General features: G+C 36.8%; 1 protein-coding gene across 2 annotated transcripts in view; it reads right to left on the bottom strand.

Annotated features, from left to right (window-relative positions):
- Positions 1–3978: 3978 nt before the first annotated feature.
- Positions 3979–22215, bottom strand: part of LOC139152881 (collagen alpha-1(XV) chain-like) — a 39032-nt gene continuing 20795 nt past the window's right edge. For both annotated transcript variants that reach the window (XM_070726241.1, XM_070726242.1), the window contains 12 exons: positions 22102–22161; positions 19479–19514; positions 19073–19144; positions 18204–18245; positions 16875–16902; positions 16088–16140; positions 15258–15392; positions 14525–14584; positions 12549–12620; positions 11092–11286; positions 6516–6634; positions 3979–5377 (listed from right to left, as the gene is read on the bottom strand). In XM_070726241.1, coding sequence (XP_070582342.1) covers positions 5173–5377; positions 6516–6634; positions 11092–11286; positions 12549–12620; positions 14525–14584; positions 15258–15392; positions 16088–16140; positions 16875–16902; positions 18204–18245; positions 19073–19144; positions 19479–19514; positions 22102–22161 — 1077 coding nt within the window. In that variant the 3' untranslated portion in view covers positions 3979–5172. The remainder of the gene's footprint in view (positions 5378–6515; positions 6635–11091; positions 11287–12548; positions 12621–14524; positions 14585–15257; positions 15393–16087; positions 16141–16874; positions 16903–18203; positions 18246–19072; positions 19145–19478; positions 19515–22101; positions 22162–22215) is intronic.

Here is a 22215-nt window from a genome sequence, read left to right on the forward strand (position 1 = left end):
AGTGTAAGGGAGTGTCCAGTAGACATCCCCTTTTATGACTGGAGCTTCCTATTCTTAAAAGGGGAAATCTAAAAAAAATCCTCTTTTTTTATCCCAGCAATCACAATCTACCCTTTTGATAACCAATATGCATTACTTCAAATCAGTATTTCTCACAGAGCATGGTTGCTCATATGGTTAGGATGCTGGGCTGGAGGTTAATAATAATAATAATAATAATAATAATAATAATAATAATAATAATAATAATAATAATAATTACAACAACAACTATTATTATTATTATTATTATTATTATTATTTATTAGATTTGTATGCCGCCCCTTTCCGAAGACTCGGAGGTTAGACTCGGAGGTGGAAGGTCTTAAGCATAAAACGTATCAGGAAAGACTTAATGAACTCAATCTGTATAGTCTGGAGGACAGAAGGAAAAGGGGGGACATGATAGAAAGATTTAAATATGTTAAAGGGTTAAATAAGGTTCAGGGGGGAAGTGTTTTTAATAGGAAAGTGAACACAAGAACAAGGGGACACAATCTGAAGTTAGTTGGGGGAAAGATCAAAGGCAACATGAGAAAATATTATTTTACTCAAAGAGTAGTAGATCCTTGGAACAAATTTCCAGCAGACATGGTTGGTAAATCCACAGTAACTGAATATAAACATGCCTGGGATAAACATATATCCATCCTAAGATAAAACACAGGAAATAGTATAAGGGCAGACTAGATGGACCATGAGGTCTTTTTCTGCCGTCAGTCTTCTATGTTTCTATGTTTAGCAATCAAGATCCAAGTGTTGCTACATCACGGGTGGTGGGGAGCAACTGTCTTATGCTCCAGCTCCTTGATGGGGACATGAATGAAGCCCTCAGAAGCATACCCCAAAAAAGGTGTTGTCACCTTTAATCATTTCAAACCCAGAAGTATCTTAATCAGTGTCTTTGAAGACAAATGGGACACAAACCTCAACAGCTTTTTTAAAAATTCCCCAGCCAGGGTTGCGGGAACAGATCTTAAAATAATTAAGATTGATAAATGCTATTTAAAGACAAGCGGAAAAGACTTCCAGGTATTTATTCATAGTTGTAACCTAGGCTATTAAGCCACCATAAGGAATTGCTCAAAGGCAAAACTTATTTAGAAAATATACATTTAGTTTATTTTTTGTACAGCAGTGGGGCAAACCTAAAAATATAATGAATTTAATGTATATGCTTTTTATTTGCAAGATGTAAATCTACCCACTTGCAACTGGTCTGAGCTTAGCAAAACTTAAAAGCAGCAGTAGGAACCAATTAAAAAATAGAAAATGTTGAGTTGGAGAAAATGGTGAAGCAGATCTACTGACATGTCTCAGGCTAAAACTGCAGAATTGCATAGGCTGCACTTTATCTGTATCTTCCTTTCTGTCATAATTGGCTGAAACCTCAGAGTCTGAGGACAACTGAACAGGCTCGGGGGTTCTCTCAGCTGATGGTTTGCCGTAGTCCACAAGTATAAAGTTATCCGATGAATCAGAGCTGTCACAGTTCACCTCTATATTTGTGTCTTGTGACATCTGCAACTCTGTTCTATTTCCAACAGGCTCTTCATCAGAGCTTTCCCAAGTGTTTAATGCAGTTGCTGGAGAAACATGCACTTGCTCTGGGGTAGAACAGGAGGGACCTGGGGTTTCATCATCCCAGGGTGCTGCAATCCCAGAGCTGCAATCGGGTGTCTGGGTTCTGGGTTCATCAGGTGATATCATGGTTATTGAAGATTCAGATAGACTTCCTTCTTCTCGTGATAGAACGGGGCAATGATAATTGGCACGTTCATCATACGCGTCAATATTAAATGGACATCTGGCAAAATTTATAAATTCATGTAAGAAATGCTGTGTGCTTTGCTCTAAGAAAGGCTGAAGTTCATTGGCAAATGCCGGGCTTTCCAGGTCAAATTTGACCAAATTGCTCATTATGATATCCTGAACTATATAAATGAGCAATCTAAGAACTCCGAAGAGTACTGTAAGTTCCCGTTTTAGCCATGGTACCAACCTATGAAGACAGGCAGGATTCCTATGGAAAAATTCAGCCGATATGTCTCTATAACGCCCTCCATCTTCAATGCTTCTCACACGCGTGCCAGAACGATACAGAGCTTTTCGAAAGCTAATCATCTCTTGCTCTTCAATGTGCCACATAAATCTGTCTTCCAAACTAGCTTGTCGCCTTGACGCAAGCCGCCTGATCATCTGATGCATTTCTGCATCTCTCTGCCTTATTGTCTGGGTTGAAAAGCCTTCAAACAAGATCCCACAATTTGGGGAAGATGTTGTCCTTTGAGGAGAGGAAGATCTCTGGGAATTAACACTCGCAGGATGTTCTCCTGTTAATGTACCGTTCGGATTAGCAAAAGATTCTATTTCTGAAGGCCTCACAGAATGCACCTTGTAGTCGTCTGCAGATCTCATGCTGTGCACGATGGAATGAAAGGATGTACACTCCCCTTCGTAAACAATTTCCACACTTGGGTTTCTTGACTGTTTCTTATTTTTGTGCCGACTCTGTTTCAGGTTGTCTCTCTACAACACTGGTGGCTTTTGCACAAACAGTACGATCCTTCGGTAAGGATTTCTTTACAGCATAGTTTTCTACTACTGAAGATGTTTCGGCGCTACTTTTCTGGCTTCTCTCCAAGTGATGTGTTTTATATTTTCTTTTCCCACCTGGCTTTTCAGAACCTCTATCAGAATGCCTAGAACCCATGGATCTGCTGCTAAATGGACTTCTTGATCTGCTGCTAGATGGACTGCTAAATCGACTTCTTGACCAATTTCTCGATCTATGTCTTTCATAACCCCTGACTGCATTTGGATTATATAAAGCATATTTTCTGCTTTTGGGGTAATCATCTCTTAAATAATAATCCGTGTCTTTACTCCTGGAAGTCCCACCATACTCTCTGCTTTGAGATTGTGACCAGCTTAAATCTCTAAGCTCAGTGTTTTCACTACTTGGAGAAAAAGATTGGGACCTACTCTTTTCTCGAGTTGATCTCTTTTTATTATTTTTGTGCTTATGTCTACTGCTGTCTCTTTTCTTTTTTCGTTTTTCCCTGCTGCGATGCTTCCTCTTCCTTTTCGAACTGTGATGCTCTCTATCGGAATGCTGCTCATGCAATTCACGTTTCCTTCTTCTGGATGAATTGGGTTCATAACAGGCTTCCTTTGAAGAAAAGCTTTGCAATGATGATGCTCCTCTGATTTTAATCTCATCTTTTATGATCCTCTTCGATTTTCTGTTTTCACCGGAGAGACATTCATTAACTTTATTAGCAATACCATCTTTGGATCCAGAAGATGGCGAAGCAGATCTACTGACATGTCTCAGGCTAAAACTGCAGAATTGCATAGGCTGTACTTTATCTGTATCTTCCTTTCTGTCATAATTGGCTGAAACCTCAGAGTCTGAGGACGACTGAATAAGCTCGGGGGTTCTCTCAGCTAATGGTTTGCCGTAGTCCACAAGTATACAGTTATCCGATGAATCAGAGCTGTCACAGTTCACCTCTATGTTTGTGTCTTGTGACATCTGCAACTCTGTTCTATTTCCAACAGGCTCTTCATCAGAGCTTTCCCAAGTGTTTAATGCAGTTGCTGGAGAAATATGCACTTGCTCTGGGGTAGAACAGGAGGGACCTGGGGTTTCATCATCCCAGGGTGCTGCAATCCCAGAGCTGCAATCACTTAGGCTGTATGGGCCCCCAAAATTCCTGATGGCGGCCCTGGGCTAAGATATGTTTTATCTTTCCAGGAAATGGGGGGGGGGCACGAAAAATAGTAAGTCCCCTCTTCCCATTAAATATTATACAGTTGCCTCCAAACTCAGACACCCTGAGTTTGTTGTGGAATTGAAAGAACTTGGCCCCTAATTTTGAGACACTTTTGCAACAAGGCTTCTTTGCCCATCTGAAAATATAAATCACCAAATAATTTATGCAAAGAAAAAGTTTTACTAAGAGGTACAGAACAGAAACAAATGATACAGTACAGAAACAAATGATACATACATTTAGTATATATCACAAAGCAATAAAATATTGGTTACATGTGAACAATAGAAAACATTGATTCTACATAACATTCCACAAGTGGCAAAGTTATGGGTTACATTACTCTTTTCTCAGATTGGTGTGTATTTTTCCTAAAACTTCCATGTGTATCCAGGGACTTTCAGAATGTTTCTAATGTGTAGTTGCTGAAAAAGTAAGTTCTCACACATAGCAAAAAAATAAATAAATGGCCTTGACTCAGAAGAGTCTTTTCAGACTGCTATATCAAAAGTGCTAATAACACTTTTCAATGTTAATGATGAACATAAAATTTGAGCCAATAATATCATGGACATCACTTTTGACATTAATGTTTTGGGGTCTACATATAAGAATAGCTCCAACTTTATTGGGTTAGAAACAAAATAATTCTCTGCGGAGATGATCATAAAACTTCTTTCCTTTTCCAGATATGTTAATCTGACCAAGAATATTTTAGGTCGGTGTTGCTCAACATCTCCAACCTTAAAGATATGTAGATTTCCATGTCCCAAATTCCACTGCCAGCATGCTAGTTGGGGGATTCTGGGAATTGAAATATGTACATCTTAAAGTTGATGAGGTTGAGAAACAAAGATTTTGGTGCATGCTATGTTTTTTGGGTAGTGAATATTTAGCCTATTTATCTCATTGGTTTTTGAAGTAACAGCTCCATGATATTAAAGAGTGTAGATGTGCTACAGGTAGTAATCCAGTAACTTGCAGAGCTCTTTTTGTTAGATATCACAGAATTCCCTTTTCAAGAATTTTATAGAAATAAAGGCACTTAATATTTCTTAAACACGACTATGACTAATGAATGCCATATTTTGACCAAGAAATATATATATGAATATATGTGTATATGCAAATATAGTATTTTAGAGTGGTCTTTATATTGAGACCAAAAGGCAAGAAGATCTGGCAGCTTGCAGTAAATCAATGAGTGGCCTTGGTTCTTTACATACTTCATTTTCCAACATGTGCTTTGCATCCTAATACCTTAATGCATGGGCCTCTTTCATTCAATCTGTTCCAACCTTGATGGTAACTAAGGCCTTCTTTTGTTCCCTGCCAGACTAATAATATGTTGCTTCTAGGTGTTACCAAAAGAATTTTCCACACATAAAACTATCAGGAGATTTGAGCATCTCCAGCTGGTCTCCAGGAGGAATATGTCCTTGAGCGGCATGGAGGCCACTCCTCTTAAATATTTGGATGCATTTCTCCAGTTTTCACAGTCTGTAGTTTGGGACCGGTTTTTCTGAAACACCAAGCCATGCCAGACAGCTTTGTTGACCCTGAAAATTCAAACAACAGGAATTGTATAAAAAAGGAAATACAAAGTCAGTGTTTGATAATGCTTGAGCAGACAGTGTCTTGTGGAAGGAAAGCCTAGGTGTGCAAGTAATTTATGCTCTCCTTGTCTGTGTGCTCAGAAATATGTCTTAATAATCTTCTTCCATGAGATCGAAGGAATTAAATATTGACCATGCTGCCAAACCTAGGTGGACCTTATAACTTCCTTCAGTGTTCAATACAGGCCATGTTGTTATTCTTACAACACTCCTAAAGAGGTTAGCATTACTACCAAATGTACAAAAGGCAATAGAAATGGAAGGTGATCTTGATAGATAATAATAATAATAATAATAATAATAATAATAATAATAATAATAATAATTTATTAGATTTGTATGCCGCCCCTTTCCGAAGACTCGGGGCGGCTCACAACAACGATAAAAACAATATTATACTGGCACAAATCTAATATTAAAAAAACCTTAAAAACCTATTTGCCAAGTTAAAGAGACCTCTATTCCAAAGTGCAAAATGGAAAAGCATCCCTTGCCTGAGAGAAGCATTTATTTTTCTTAACTATATTCTTGTCTCCCCCCACCCCTCCAGAGATATGTAACATACACTTAGTTTCTCTTGTTGCTTGTCAGATATTTCTCTAGTACTGTACTGCTTTTTTTAAACTTTGTATTGGGGACTTGCTAATTGAAGTACACACTCCTTAAAGCTACTGAGGTTCAGAAACACTGACCTAAACATTAGGCTCCCTCCCCCGCTGCTGTTCACTTCAGAAAAAAAATGAATTATTTAATTTATTTATTTATTTGATGTTTATGCCGCCCTTCTCCTTAGACTCAGGGCGGCTTACAACATGTTAGCAATAGCACTTTTTAACAGAGCCAGCCTATTGCCCCCACAATCCGGTTCCTCATTTTACCCACCTCGGAAGGATGGAAGGCTGAGTCAACCTTGAGCCGGGGATGAGATTTGAACCGCTGACCTACAGATCTACAGTCAGCTTCAGTGACCTGCAGTACAGCACTCTATCTGCTGCGCCACCCCGGCTCATTTTCTTAGAACCCTGTTTGTATTTTTCCAAAATTATTTATCATGTGGATGCTCTTTCCACATTTTACTCACCATGTAGAGTTAGTCATGACATTCAGCCCATTGAACGCATAGATGGGATGCTTCATGGCATTGAAAGCAGTTCCATGCTTAGAGAAGAGGGAATTCCAGCTCTTTGCCAATAGCTGACCCTGGAGCAAAAATGAGATTTATAAGTTTTTTTACACTTGCATCTGCCTGTTGGCGACTACTTCAGCTTCAACTACAACAACACAAGAGCACACAACAGATTTAAACTTAATATTAACCGCTCCAAACTTGACGGTAAAAAATATGACTTCAGTAACTGAGTTGTCGAAGCGTGGAACTCATTACCGGACTCCATAGTGTCATCCCCAAACCCCCAACACTTTACCCTTAGATTATCTACGGTTGACCTATCCAGATTCCTAAGAGGTCAGTAAGGGGCGAGTACAAGTACACTAGAGTGCCTTCCGTCCCCTGTCCTATTGCTCTCCTATATCTCCTATACCTTTCTTCTATTCCTATATCTCTTCTTCTATTCTTTCATTGATATGTTCTATTACTATACCTTCTTTTCTATTCTTTCTTAAATATATTTTACTATGAGTATCTCCTCTATAACCTTCATCATGCATTTTACTATGTGTATATAGATATATACCCATTAAAACCCTCATTGTGTATTGGACAAAATAAACAAATAAACAAACAAACAAACAATGGCAGAAACATGGTGCAGCAAAGTCTTTTTTCCCCTGCCATTTTTGATGATGTGACTTTCATTTGATGATTGTGACATCATTAAATTTTCCTGAATTGTTACAGGAGTATTTTGTAATTCTAACCCAAGTCTTCTATTTTTGTTGTGGTCCAATTAGTAGAAGTTTAAGCAAAACCTCTGTTGAAGGTATGGTCAGGTGATCCTTAATGAAGGGAATTGTCCTACTTTTACTGGCTAGTTTAGACAAGTGGGCATGCCTATCCCTTCTATGCCTCTGAGCATTCCCTTCTGGGACCATTCTGGTTTGGTTAAGAGAGGCAACATTTTTAAAAAAAAAAATCTCTTTTTTAAATTTTCCTATATCATTCCAATCACACATTATTTTGTATTACAGATTATAAATGATCTCTGTTAACATTCTGACAATAATTTTTGACCCGTTTCATTTCATTATATACATTGTATTTCATATTTTTATATTCTAATATCTATTACGTTCGGTAACTGATAGATAATTTTTTTTTACATGGTAACTGTAGATTGTTTCAGTTGTACTGTTGTTTCATATTGTATTGTTTTTATATTCTCTTTTGAACCCGTTCATGCCATTTTTGCCATGTTCTTTTTGATTTCATGATTTTATTTCCCTTGATTGAGTTCGTGAGTTCGTCCATCTCCACACAAGTATATATCTTATCTATAATTAAATCTTCTGTTGGTATCTGGTCACTTTTCCAGAGTTGTGCTATCACAATTCTCGTTGCGGTGTTTATATGTGTTGTGAGAAGCATTGTTTGTTTTGAGTAGTGTTTTCTCCAAACTCCTAAAAGCATAGCTTCTGGAGTGAGTTCTATTTCCTCTTTCGTAATCTTTGAGAGCCAAATATGAGTTGTTTTCCAATTTTTTTGTATCATGGGGCAAGACCACCACATATGGAAAAAAGTACCTCTTTCATTTTTACACTTCCAACATGTGTCTGATAATGTTGGGTGGATCTTTGCTACTCTAGCCGGTGGGATATACCATCTGTAAAAGAGTTTATAATAATTTTCCTTATATGCTGCCGAAAGAGTTATTTTGGATATTGTGGTCCATGTTTTTCCCCAGTCTGCCATATGTATCTCGTGTTGCAAGTTTTTTTCCTATGCTATCATTGGTGTTTCATTTGTCTCTTTTATTCTTTCCTGTTCCAAAAGTATTTGATATCGAGGCAACATTTTAAAATCAGTTTCTCTCCCTGTATCATCCAATTCTCTAAAGTTGAGGTTTGGCTTCTCACCTGGCTTTGAAAGGGGGAACGTCTTAAGTAACGAGGGGCAGGCTCTGTGACATGAGGCCACACAACACAGCAAGAGAGCTCCTTTTTGCTTCCCCTGCAAACCCTCTCCATCATCTGCTAGACAGCTACTTTCAAGTATGGATTTACTGCTTTTTCAAAGAATGGAAATCTTATTTAGAAATGGACTATTCTAGCAGGCAGTGGGATGGAGAGATATTGAATTATGAAGCAGGAGAGAAGCTTGGGAAAAAAAATCCTCTCTCTGCAGCACACAGAAAACTATATTGCTGTTTTGAAGTGCCATCCAAAAACAGCTGATAGGTACTGTGCTTCTCTTTTCCCAATACTGTACGTCTTAAATTAGAACAATGAGATTTATTAATTAGAACAATTAGATATAGTGGAACAACGTGCCTCCAGAAATTGCGAATGCTCCAACACTGGAAGTTTTAAAGAAAATGTTGGATAACCATCTGTCTGAAGTAGTGTAGGGTTTCCTGCCTAAGCAGGGGGTTAGATTAGAAGACCTCCAAGATCCCTTCCAACTTTGTTATTCTATTCTATTCTATTCTATTCTATTCTATTCATTCCATTTCATTTCATTCCATTCCAGCTACTGAAATGCTAGGTGGTACCTTGCCAATGATAGAGCAGTGATGGTGAACCTATTTCAGGTGTATCAAAGATGACACTCCACAAAGATGTGGGTGACATATGAGTATTCATCAATACCTGACATTAATTATTCTTGAAAGCATGATTTTTGCATTATGTACTCTTATGCCAACTCCAGAACCTCTGAAAATCTGGCAAGAATAGGAAGTGATTTTGCACCATTTGCAGAGGTTGTGCAGAGGCCTGAAAGAGCATTCTCTGGAACCACTTCAAGAACAAAGACCTTCTGTGACCCAGAACCACTTCAGGTAGGCTGCAGAGGCCCATCAAGAGAAAGAGAATAGCATCTGAAAATACATGGCACATAGAACTGGACTGAATTTTTTTAAAAAAAATATATCTCTCTCTCCTTCCTTCCCTCTCTCTCTGTTAGTTGAGAGAGTGGATATCTATTATTAGTATTATTTACTAGATTTGTATGCCACCCCTCTCCAAAGACCCGGAGCGGCTCACAACATGCAATATACAGAGTACAAATCCAATATTAAAAACAGTATTTAAAACCTTTATAATAAAAAACAATCATGCAACCCACATAAACCATACATAAATCATAATAGCTGAGGGGTATATTAATTTCCCCATGCCTGGCGACATAGGTGGGTTTTCAGGAGCTTATGAAAGGCAAGGAGGGTGGGGGCAGTCCTGATCTCCAGGGGGAGTTGATTCCAGAGGGCCGGGGCTGCCACAGAGAAAGCTCTTCCCCTGGGTCCCGCCAGATGGCATTGCTTAGTCAACGGGACCTGGAGAAGGCCAACTCTGTGGGACCAATCGGTCACTGGGATTTGTGCAGCAGAAGGCAGTCCCGGAGGTAGTCTGGTCTGGTGCCATATAGGGGTTTGAATTGTGACCGGAAACTGATCAGCAGCCAGTACAAGCTGGGGAGTGTTGATGAAAAATGGGCGTACTTAGGAAAGCCCATGACTGCTCTCGCGGCCGCACTCTGCACGATTTGAAGTTTCTGAACACTTTTCAATGGTAGCCCCATGTAGAGAACGTTGCAGTAGTTGAACCTCGAGGTGATGAGGGGATGAGTGACTGTGAGCAATGACTCCCTGTCCAGATAGGGCCGCAACTGGTGCACCAGGCGGACCTGGGCAAACGCCCTCCTCACCACAGCTGAAAGATGGTGTTCTAATGTTAGCTGTGGATCGAGGAGGATGCCCAAGTTGCGGACCCTCTTTTAGGATGTGAATAATTCCCCCCCCCCAGGGTAATGGAATTGTCCTTGTACCAGGAGCATCTACCATGTAGCAGGAGCCTGTGAATTCTGCCATGCCCTAGGCATGAAAGCTAGCAGGGTGAGATTGGACTAGTTAATATCTCTCAGCTCAACCCATCTGACAAGGTTGTTATAGAGAAAAGGGTGATAAAAGTATTAAGTATATGTTATGTATGTTTAATAGGGGCATAGTGTTTTGAATATTGTATTTTTAATTTATAGTTTTATTACTTATAAGCAGCCCAGAATTACTTTGAAGTAAAATGGGTGTCCTATATCATAAGCAGCCCAGAATTACTTTGAAGTAAAATGGGTGTCCTATAAATTTTATAAATAAATTTTATAAACAACAAACAAATATATTTACCATCTTGATTTGACTAAGCATATTAAAAAGTTGTCTATTAAGAATAATACTACTTTTCTGCCAATTCAGGGATTAGAGGAATACATATTATTATGGCCATGAGAAAGATGTTTTATTTCAAATATTAGATTAGATTCAATAAAACTTTATTTCAAAGTTTTGTTTAGATAGTAAAGGAACTTTACAACACGTTTTTGACATTTCCTGTTCAAACAGAATTAAATTCTTAACAACTTCCATTTGGAAACCAAACACTGACTTAGTTGGGCAACATAAACCAATCTTGATCTGCCTCCTTCTCCATAATCCTATCCAAGAAGGAGGTACTGACTCAAGAGCTAATATGAATCTGTTACTAACCTTAAGGTTAACAAGTGGCAAATTCCTGTCTGTTCTCTTCACAATATAGCTAATGTTTTGGTTATCTCCAGACAGGAAGGCTCGGAAAGTTCCTTCCAGATTTGCCTCTCGGGCCTGCTGATGGCAGAGTAGGTCCACTCCACTAATCCCCTTCAGGTTACCAGTCAAAGGGAAATTTAGTGCTATTAGGCGGAGCTGGAAAGTGAAAGACATCTAGATAAATATCACACATGTCATTGAAGTAGAATCTAATTCAACAGAAAGGATTAGCTGATGTCCGTCAGGTTTTATTCCTTACCTCAAATGACCTGTTTGGATTTTAACATCAACCAATATCAATCATATAACCAAACAAGGATTCAGGGGGATGATAATTAAACATTCACAAATTATCCCACACATCAAATCTATTGTTCTCAAGTATTCTTAGGAAATCATGACAATCCATAAAAAGTAGATTTATGTTTTCTGGGCTATTATGCTTAAAAAACAACACAACACAGGACTATAGCTCTGAAAAGAAGTATGAAAGGTGTATAAATATATTTATTTACCAATTATTCATTTAGATAATTTTATGAACTGCCAACCATTGTGCCTACTGTCACTGTCCTACTGTTCTATTGTCATTTTTAATAATTACTTTTTACTTATACTATGTTTATATAAACTAGTATCCTATACATGTTTGACAAACAAACAAACAAACAAACAAACAAACAAACAAACAAGCAAACAACAAGCAAACAAATATATAACTCCCTTGACTTTATTGATCTCAGCCTCATAGGAAGAGCTACAAAGGCAATTGGGCTACATAAACTTTATTCAAAACGAAAGTCCCCCAGATATATACAGTGGTACCTCTACCTAAGAACGCCTCTACTTACGGACGTTTCTAGATAAGAACCAGGTATTCAAGATTTTTTTGCCTCTTCTCAAGAACCATTTTCCACTTACAAACCGGAGGCTCTGAAACTGTAACCGGAAAAGGCAGGGAGAAGCCTCTGTGGAGCCTTTCTAGAAATCTCCTGGGAGGAAACAAGGCCTCCAGCCCAATTGCATGCATTATTTGATTATATTATATTGATTCCTATGGGAAACATTGCTTCTTACAAACTTTCCTACTTAAGAACCTGGTCACAGAATGAATTAAGTCCGTAAGTAGAGGTACCACTGTACTGCAATTTCTAAACTTTTGTAGTTAACCTGCTAACTAGACATGAGGGTGGGGTGGGGTGTACACTTAATATTTCTAAAAGGCACTGAGTTGAATTTTAAAGCAGTTTCTGCCTTTCTGAGTGGGCTTTGATTGCTTGTTTTTGGAAGTTGCTGGTTGTCTATAACAAAAGCCGATTTAAATTGTATCATTAGTTATATTGTTTGTCCTGGAAGGTATATGAGGATTTTTTTAAGAAAAAAAAAATTATGCCAATGATTTGTCTTGTTGAACTTACTGAAGGAATCCTCCGGGGGATATTTGTTGGTGCAATTGTTGAAATTGTTATGTTTCTTTCATGAAGCTGGAACTAGAGAGAAAGATTATTATATTATTCTATATATGGAAAATTTATAGACCTTTTGATAAATTCTTTATAATAATATCCGGACCCCAAACCCACCAAATCAAGCAGCCCTTAATTCTTTCACTGTTCACTACATTTATCAGAAAAAGCAATGGAAAGAAGGGGCAGAAGCTAAAAGATAATTTTGCTTAGTCTGTCTCACTTTAGTATCACTGTCATGGATAATCACTATCATATTGGATGACAATCAGAATGAATAAAAATAATTGATTTATTTTCTGTTTGGGAGAAAATGCTGGGGCAGCAAGAATAATTATACCAGCACCCAGTGAGATTGATAGTAGAAAGCCCTTCTGTCACTGGATCATTCTCTTTTAATTTGTACCTGCTCACTTTAAATAGAAAATCACACTAATTTTAATGGCACACATGCTTTTAATAGGCACTTATTATTTGCAGCATTTATTTGGCCTCCCATTCAATATCCCACATATGAAAACAAATTGTAGGTTGTATTGTGAAACCTTACTGAGCCTTTATATTAAAAAGACTTTTGCAGAAGTTGGTATTAGAAATTGGACGCAATTATGGTCAGATTTTCTGTATTATAAATAGGAAACGAAATTACAGTATTGCTGGAAAATAAAATACAATTTGCAGATACCTTCAATGTATGCAGCTATCAAGCAAGGAAACAAAATGATGTTCACTGATTTTTTTTTTGTTCCTCAATTATTCAATCCAAGAATATTCAGTATTATTTTTTTAACTCTTCATGAAATGTTACCATCAAAGATTAATTATGCAAATATGACACATACATATTTGGTTATGACCTATAAAGCCCTACATGGCTTCGGACCAGGCTATCTGCGAGACCGCCTTCTGCCGCATGAATCCCAGCGACCGGTTAGGTCCCACAGAGTTGGCCTTCTCCGGGTCCCGTCGACTAAACAACGTCGTCTGGCGGGACCCAGGGGAAGAGCCTTCTCTGTGGTGGCCCCGACCCTCTGGAACCAGCTCCCCCCAGAGATTAGGATTGCCTCTACCCTCCTTGCCTTTCGTAAACTCCTTAAAACCCACCTCTGCCATCAGGCATGGGGGAATTGAAACATCTCCCCTTTGCCCATGTAGTTTTTGTGTATGATTCGATTGTGTGCTTGTTTTTTATATATTGGGTTTCTTTTTTTTTGGACTTTTTAACCTAAAACTGTAATTTAGATTGCTAAATATTAGATTTGTTACTATGTACTATGTATTTTTACCATTGTTGTGAGCTGCCCCGAGTCTGCGGAGAGGGGCGGCATATAAATCCAATAAATCTAATCTAATCTAATATATTTTGAAAACATATTTGTTAGGTTTTGCTTTGTCAGTGTACCTGGGGACCTCTGTCAGAACCAAGAAAGTGGCTGGTTTGAAAATTGTGAATTTTTTATTTTTTATTTTTATTGTTGTATACTGCTCGGAGTCATTGTGTGTAAGTTGAGTGGTTATTTTCTTGCCTGCCATTTAATTCTTTTCTCACTACTCAACTCTGAGAATAAGAGAATCTAGAGGATAATATGGAGGTGACAGCAGCTCGGTCATTATTGTATCTTAAGGAGAGCTGATTTTATTAAATGTATGTGATCCTTCAATAAATCAGAAGACATGCCCCAATTTACAGAGTTGTATCACATAATCCTACCCTATTATTTTTATTGAAAATATATATAATATCGGCCAAGGCAAAGTTTCCTCAAAAAAAATTACAAAGTCATATTTTAAGATAAACTAACTACAAAACCACACAGTAAATATTTGCACACATCCCTTTACCATTATAAAATTTTAAATACAGTATCAATTTAAAATGCTATTGTGCAAGCACTGACATGGTATAAAATGCTGGAAAAAATGTTTACCAGATTATTTTCCGTAGGCACCAAAGGGTCATCGGCTGCAAATAGTGGGGGATCCTCCATCTAGTCAAGAAAACACATACAGTATAGGAAAAGAAGTATAAAATTTAGCAGTGTTGTTTCACAGTTCAAATAAGCAAGCCAAGATCCATCATGAAAATCCAATGACTGATAAATTAAGTAGTTAATCTGCCTTGAAAAAAAAAAGAATACAGTGATTTCCAATTTATATTATGGAACATAAGAAATCAGCTATATTAGTCTATTTAGTCCACTTTCTGTAATCAAACATTCTTTTTTTAAATAGACTTTATTAATTTTCCATTCTTTTCTTTAAAAACAGTAATACAATGATACATTAAATAATTCTGCATTGTTACATTGTTGCATTTTTCTTTGAGCTTGTTCACATTTTATAAATTTAGTCACATTCACAAAAAATCTCATTTTTTGTTATGATACTTACAATACTTATACATTTCTATTTACATATTTACATATTGTACTATTATTTTAGCTCTTTTCGTTTTTGTTTTTCTATGCTCAATCTGGTAACATGCAGTATTAGATACTTGATACTTTTACTATAATTTTTAAAACATATTCCTAAAAGGAAAAGTTCTCCAAAATTCTAAGCAGATATCTGAATAGGAAAGAAAGCAAATCCAATAATGTAATTCCATAATATTTAAAAACCAAATTCTACCCTAATTAGAGGGATTACAATGTCTCCTACCAGAATTTTTTTCCATCCCTTGGGGGTCTTGAAAAAAGCTTGAGCTTCTTCAGTGATATAGACCAAACTGCCTTCAGGAATGGAGGAAGCAGATTTCAACATGAGCTCTTTTGAACTGAAGGTCCAGGTGGGATGCTGTAAGGAAAGCAGAAAATATACTGTATCACATCTCTTTTAATAAAAAATATCACTCGGTCATATTTAGCCTGTAGTGGGAAAGATTTGTAAATATTTTTGGATTAGCAGATCAGTTTTGATGCTTGGTAATTCCTAAAATTTACAACAGCTGTCAGATTTGCAAACAGCCATCATCTTGGAGAGCAATAGATTTCTTTTATAGCAAATCATTATTTTGTAATGAAAACAATATAAACACCCCTAATGAAACACAGTACATACTGTGTATTGGTAGTTAACATCATCTTTCAGAAGAACAGACTGTAAAAAATTATATGGCATGAGCCATTAGCCCTGAGGGGTCTATGTCAGTTCAGAAAATGCTGCTGAATCTATTTGTCTTAAATGCATAATACAAAGACTTTTTGAAAAGTACTAATTTATTTTTACAATTAAAAAAGCAAAATGTGTGCCTTAAGCCACCTATTTTCTGTAGCCTTCCTTGAGCATCTTATTAAAAAAAAACACAAGAGAAAATAAAGGGATAATAAATACTTGTAATTGCTTTTCCCATGCCATTATTTATCATAGCCAAACTTCAATATAGCTTCCAGAAACCAGATTTTAAAATTAAAAAAAAATCTTTAACCTGTAAATATTTGCCCATCTATACCCTTACTTTGGGAGAGAAACAAAAATGGAGAAATTCGTACCTTATATCCATTCTGGCTTTTGTCAGGAGAATCCTTCATAGGTTGTTCTATATCTGTACAAGAAAAGCAAGTTTGAATGAATATGCCCTCCATTTCCAGCATATAAATATTTTCCTCTATACAAACTAGGAATTTGCTTCTTTCCTATCCCGCAAATGCCAAACATGTCCTAAACACTAAATTCATGCCAAGCTAGAACAGAAGAGGGTTCTACAAGGGCAGGAAGTACCTCAGGTTTCCCCACAAATGAAGGATAACAACATTTCCCTTTAACATCCTGCCAAAGCTACATCGGGTTCTTCTACATTTCTGTTGTACAGTATAGGTAGTCCTCAACTTATGACTTCATTAAACGAGACATCACATGATTGCGACTTGTGACCTTCTGACTTCCCCATTGACTTTGCTTGTCAGAAAGATTGTAGATGGTGATCATGTGACTATAGAACACTGAACATTGCAAGTGTGTGATAATTACTTGAATTACAAGTACCTGAATTACAGTCAGATGGCTGAGGGGTTACTGAGATGTTCATAAATGTGAGGACTGCTCCTAAATCTCTTTTTCCCCAGTGCTATAATAATAAATGAAATGGTTGCTAAATAAGTAAGTAAAGGGTTAGCTATAAATTGACATCAAGTCGATCTGTCCTAAAGATTGCAGGATTGACAGATAGTCCATAGTTTAGGCAAAAGTAAGGAATTCATATAAGGTGTTTTCACAATTTCTAAAAAAATGCATATACTACCTATATTTTTTCAACTACAAAGAGGAATAAGATAATACCTGAATCAATACATGGATCCTGGTTCACCTACAAGAAATAAGAACAAAGACAGATGCTATGTCATGGGGAAATGCTCCTAATTTTGAAATATGTGTTTATAAAAATGAAACTAGACTTACAATCCTGGGCCTAGAAAGCTTAGAACTAAGACGTCTTAAACATGATCTAAGTATTACCCACAAGATTATATGCTGCAATGTCCTGCCTGTCTAATTCTATTTCCTCGAAGGTGTCCTCTATTACCTTCATTGTATATTACTGTGTATTGGACAAAATAAATAAATTAATAAAATAAAATAAAATAAATAAAATATTTTTCTTTCACCAAACTTTTAATAGTGAATTATTATAGTGATTTTATATGTTAATTTTAATATATTAATTTGTCTATATTTTTATTGTAATTTGCCTAGACTAAGTAGAAAGGTGAGATATATTTTCAGTAACACATTTGTAACAATACTTTTTCAGTTTTCAGTGCAGGGATGGAGCTATTGATTAATTTGCTTTTTAGTTTACTTTTTTTCCATTGAGAAAGAGATTATTTAACCTCATTTTATCCCTTGTATGCAATTCTTGGATTTTAGGAACAACAGAATTAATCTTTACAAAAAAAACAGCCTTCCTTAATTATTTTGGCTTTTTAAACTTTTTTTCACTTGCAAAATGGGGTTAAAAGATATCGTTTATGTAAATACCTTTTCCACGTCAAAGGAATCCTGGGACTGCCCATGCCATACCATGCCAATCATAATTCCACATACTACAAGTTTTGTAAAAAATCAACTGAGAAATGGTATGAACGTTCTGACAGCAGGATTGTTGGGCAGCCAACAAGTTTGCCACAGCAATAAGGAAGGCCTCATTTTTCTTGCCATATTTTGTTTTATGATATTTTTTTTTCTCTATCATCCCAAGTAGCTCCTTGGTGAAACAGACTTGGCAGAAGAGAATTGTCAACTGACTTTAGGATAACTTCAAATTATGATTTATATTACTTATCCAAGGGATTGGAATGGAATACAGATAATATTACTTTGTGTGGCCATTTTAAAACTCTTTAAGGAGAGGTACATGGAAGAACTGTTCACTATCTTTCGAATAGGTAGGACTAATCATCCATCTAGAAGCATCTCAGTGCTCTGTCAAAGTTGTCACCTCCAGATCAACTACTTTTGCTTTTAAGTTCTGTGAAGAGTACCTTCTTAAGGGTTGCCTCTCAAATAGCATAGGGCCATAGGTCTTCTTTAATAAACAATGTGATGTGGAACTACTGTCTTTGCATGATGTGACTATAAAGAGGCAATTTTTTGACTTGGTCAACTTACCGGCTGCTTGCAATGTGGCCTGGGTCGGACTGGGTACACTCTCTAGAAGGATATTGTAAAGCATAGAGATAAAGAGGAAGATGTTTTCACCCTTCCCTCCACCACCACCACTACCAGTTTATTTTTCCGAACAAGAAAGACATTCCCATTTCCTATAGCATTAATTAACTTCCTATTTCATTTCAATTTTGGCTTTGGGCTGGTATGAGTTTAACGGCAGTTACTTTAATATGGTCTGAGCAACAAATTTCTTTCATCTTTTAAATATTATCATTCATTTAAGGGGAATGATAATCTATTCTTTCATTCTACTCATAAAGATCAATACCATCAGATCAGGGTTCAAAGGCAAAAAACCCTTTTGGCTACTCCTATTATTCATCCATCATGGGATTAGTCTCCTCCTTTTAATGGTACTACTTGATCCACAAACTGGATAATGAATATGGATTCCATAGTGAATGAAAACAAACATCAATGAGCTAAGAGCAGAAGGGGTATTTCTTCCTTATTCACTGCTTATGTGCCATAATTCTCTACAGTTTCAAAAAAAGGCAGTGCTCATTAACAGCCTTCGAAAAGGGGCGGCATACAAATCTAATAAATAAATAATAAATAAAATACATGCACCCACTCTTTTGACATACATACCAAAAGATTCACTCCACTAGAAGATTTTATAAATCACAAAGGGGTAGAGTAAGGATCCTTATTTATTTACATAATTTTACAAGCTGTCAGGTATCTTGTGTTTGCAGTCTAGTCCTGAAACATACCATCATTCTATTCCTAAGGAAATCCATCAAAAAAGGAAAAAAAAACCCAGAATAATCAAGTGTTGGCAGAATTAAATAGGAAATTTAACTTACATTTACATAAAGTACACCCGGTGGTCCAGGAGGGCCTGGAGGGCCAGGCTTTCCTGGGATGCCAGGAGGGCCCTGGAAGAGATAACAGTAATACCTTGCCTATTTTGAAATTACGTTTTGCAGAGATTGATAATTTCCTGGAAGTAATTCTTATGTGTGAATGAATGTTATGTAGCAGATTCATAGACACCAATGTTCTATCACAATGTAAATTGTAGAAGCATTCTGCATATATAATATGAAAGCATGCACGGCTCATTCAAATATGGAATTTTCTTTGAGGAAAAAATTAGGCTTGGATTTAAGACAACCCAAAGTCCAAAAAAACCAACTCATATTTTTTATGGAATCAAACTGAAATAAAACTAGGACTTTTGCAAGTAATGGTAAATTGGATGTGACTTACATGGTTGGGACCCCGTATCTCTAGATCTTTGAATTTCTGGAAGAGAGAGAGAGACAAAAGATAGTAAATGACTAATAATAATAAAAACAGAGTTGGAAGGAGTTGGGGGTTTTCTAATCCAACCCCCTGCTTAGGCAGGAAACTCTAAACACTTCAGACAAATGGTTATCCAGCAACTTCTGAAGTGTTGGAGCATTCACAACTTCTGGAGGTGACTTGTTCCACTAATTAATTGTTCTAACTGTTGGGAAATGTCTCCTTAGTTCTAAGTTGCTTCTCTCCTTGATTAGTTTCCACCCATCGCTTTTTCTCCTATCATCATTGCTTTGGAGAATAGCTTGACATCCCCTTCTTTGTGACAGCCCCTTAGATATTGGAACACAGCTATCGTTTTATGAAATTAATTCATTTATTTATTTGGTTGGATTTCTATGCCGCCCTTCTCTGCAGGCTCAGGTTAAAGATCTCGGAATATTAATAACAAAAGACCTAAGTGCCAAAGCCCACTGCAACAACATCGCCAAGAAGGCTTCAAGAGTTGTTAATCTAATCCTATGTAGCTTCTGCTCTGGCAATCTCACACTACTTACCAGAGCTTATACAAAACCTTCGCCAGAGCCATTTTATTTATTTATTTTATTTTGTCCAATACACAATAAGGGTTTTAGTGGGTATATATCTATAGACACATAGTAAAATACACGATGAAGGTTATGGAGGAGATACTCATAATAAAATATATCTAAGAAATAATAGAAAAGAAGATATAGTAATAGAACATATCAATGAAAGAATAGAAGAAGAGATATAGGAATAGAAGAAAGGTATAGAAGATATAGGAGAGCAATAGGACAGGGGATAGAAGGCACTCTAGTGCACTTGTACTCGCTCCATCCTCGAATACAGCTCATCTGTTTGGAACCCATACTGCATCTCGGACATTAATACCCTCAAAAATGTCCAAAGATACTTCACCAGAAGAGCCCTTCACTCGTCCACTCGAAACAGAATACCTTATGAAACTAGACTTACAATCCTGGGTCTAGAAAGCTTATAACTACGAGGCCTTAAACATAATTCAAGTATTGCTCACAAGATCATATGCTGCAACATCCTGCCTGTCAATGACTACTTCAGCTTCAACCACAACAACAAAAGAGCACACAACAGATTCAAACGTAATTTTAACTGCTCAAAACTTGACTGTAAAAAAATATGACTTTAGTAATCGAGTTGTCGAAGCGTGGAAATCATTACTGGACTCCATAGTGTCATCCCCTTACCCCCAACATTTTACCCTTAGACTATCCATGGTTGACCTCTACAGATTCCTAAGAGGTCAGTAAGGGGCATGCATAAGTGCACTAGCACGCCTTCCGTTGTCCTGTCCTATTGTCTCTCCTATATCTCCTATATCTTTTCTTCTATTCCTATATCTTTTCTTCTATTCTTTCATTGATATATTTTATTCCTATATCTTCTCTTCTTTCTTTGATATATTTTACTATGAGTATATCCTCTATAACCTTCATTGTGTATTGGACAAAATAAATAAAATAAAATATCAGATCATGTCTCCCCTTGTCCTTTTTTTTCATTAAACTAGACATACCCAGTTCCTGCAACCGTTCTTCACCTATATTGACACATTGCATATTAACCATCTATACTGACAAATTGCATCTGTCTACACTATATTCACTTAAACTATTCCTTAAAATATTTTAATATTGATGGGGGAGAAAATCTAACTTGCAATATATATGTATTCCTTGACTTATAACCTTTCATTTAGTGACCCTTCAAAATTACAGCAGCACTGAAAAAAGTGACTTATCTCCATTTTCACATCTAGAACCATTGTGGCATCTCCATGGTCACATGGTCAATGTTTGGACACTTGGCAAATGGTTGGTATTTATAGTTGTTACATTGCGCTGGGGTCACCTGCTCCCTATTGCAACCTTCTGACAAGCAACATCAATGAGGAAGCCAGATTCGCTTAATAGCTGGGTTACTAACTTATCAATGGCAGTGATTCACTTAATAACTGTAGCAAGAAAAGTTATAAAATGGGGCAAAACTCACTGTGGTCATAAGTCAAGGATTACCTGTATAAAGGAGCCCCCCCCCCCCATGAAATGGGTATCTAAGTCCAATATATAATTAGAAGAAAGCCACTTGAATTCAGAAAAGTTGAAAAACATTCTGTTTCTAGATAGGACAGTGAAGCTACGAGAAGTCTATGTTAAAAGAACTCTTGGGGAATTTAATGTAGTTTGCAGACTTTTTATCTGTGCAACAATATCTGTTTGCCTTTATTATGCCCTAGTTTTGGTATTCGTAAATGGAGCAAATAATGAAATGACCCACAAAAACCTACAGAGTTCTTTCCTCTGAGAGAAATCAAATTATATTGTATCTTTGGGTTTCACTCCATGAGATAAAGTGGATAATTTGCCAAGCCCAGCTTGGAATGAAGCCTCTGCCCAGCAGTTTTCCAGACTTCCCTAGATATTTCAGAATGTGAGGAAGGGAGAAAAACTTACATTGGTTAGAAGTTAATAGTTGAAACTACTCTTCCAGACCAATTAAACAAGGATTACACATCTTTCTAACATACCTTTTGGAAGACAAAGCCTACCCAAGAGTCAATGTCATCCTGACAGCAACTGCTACAATCCTGTGGGAAAATAAGCCTTTTTTAAGCCTTCTAGAAAATGTTAAAGTAAAAGAA

Source organism: Erythrolamprus reginae, chromosome Z (assembly GCF_031021105.1).
Source record: "Erythrolamprus reginae isolate rEryReg1 chromosome Z, rEryReg1.hap1, whole genome shotgun sequence".
Classification (NCBI taxonomy): Eukaryota; Metazoa; Chordata; class Lepidosauria; order Squamata; family Dipsadidae; genus Erythrolamprus; species Erythrolamprus reginae.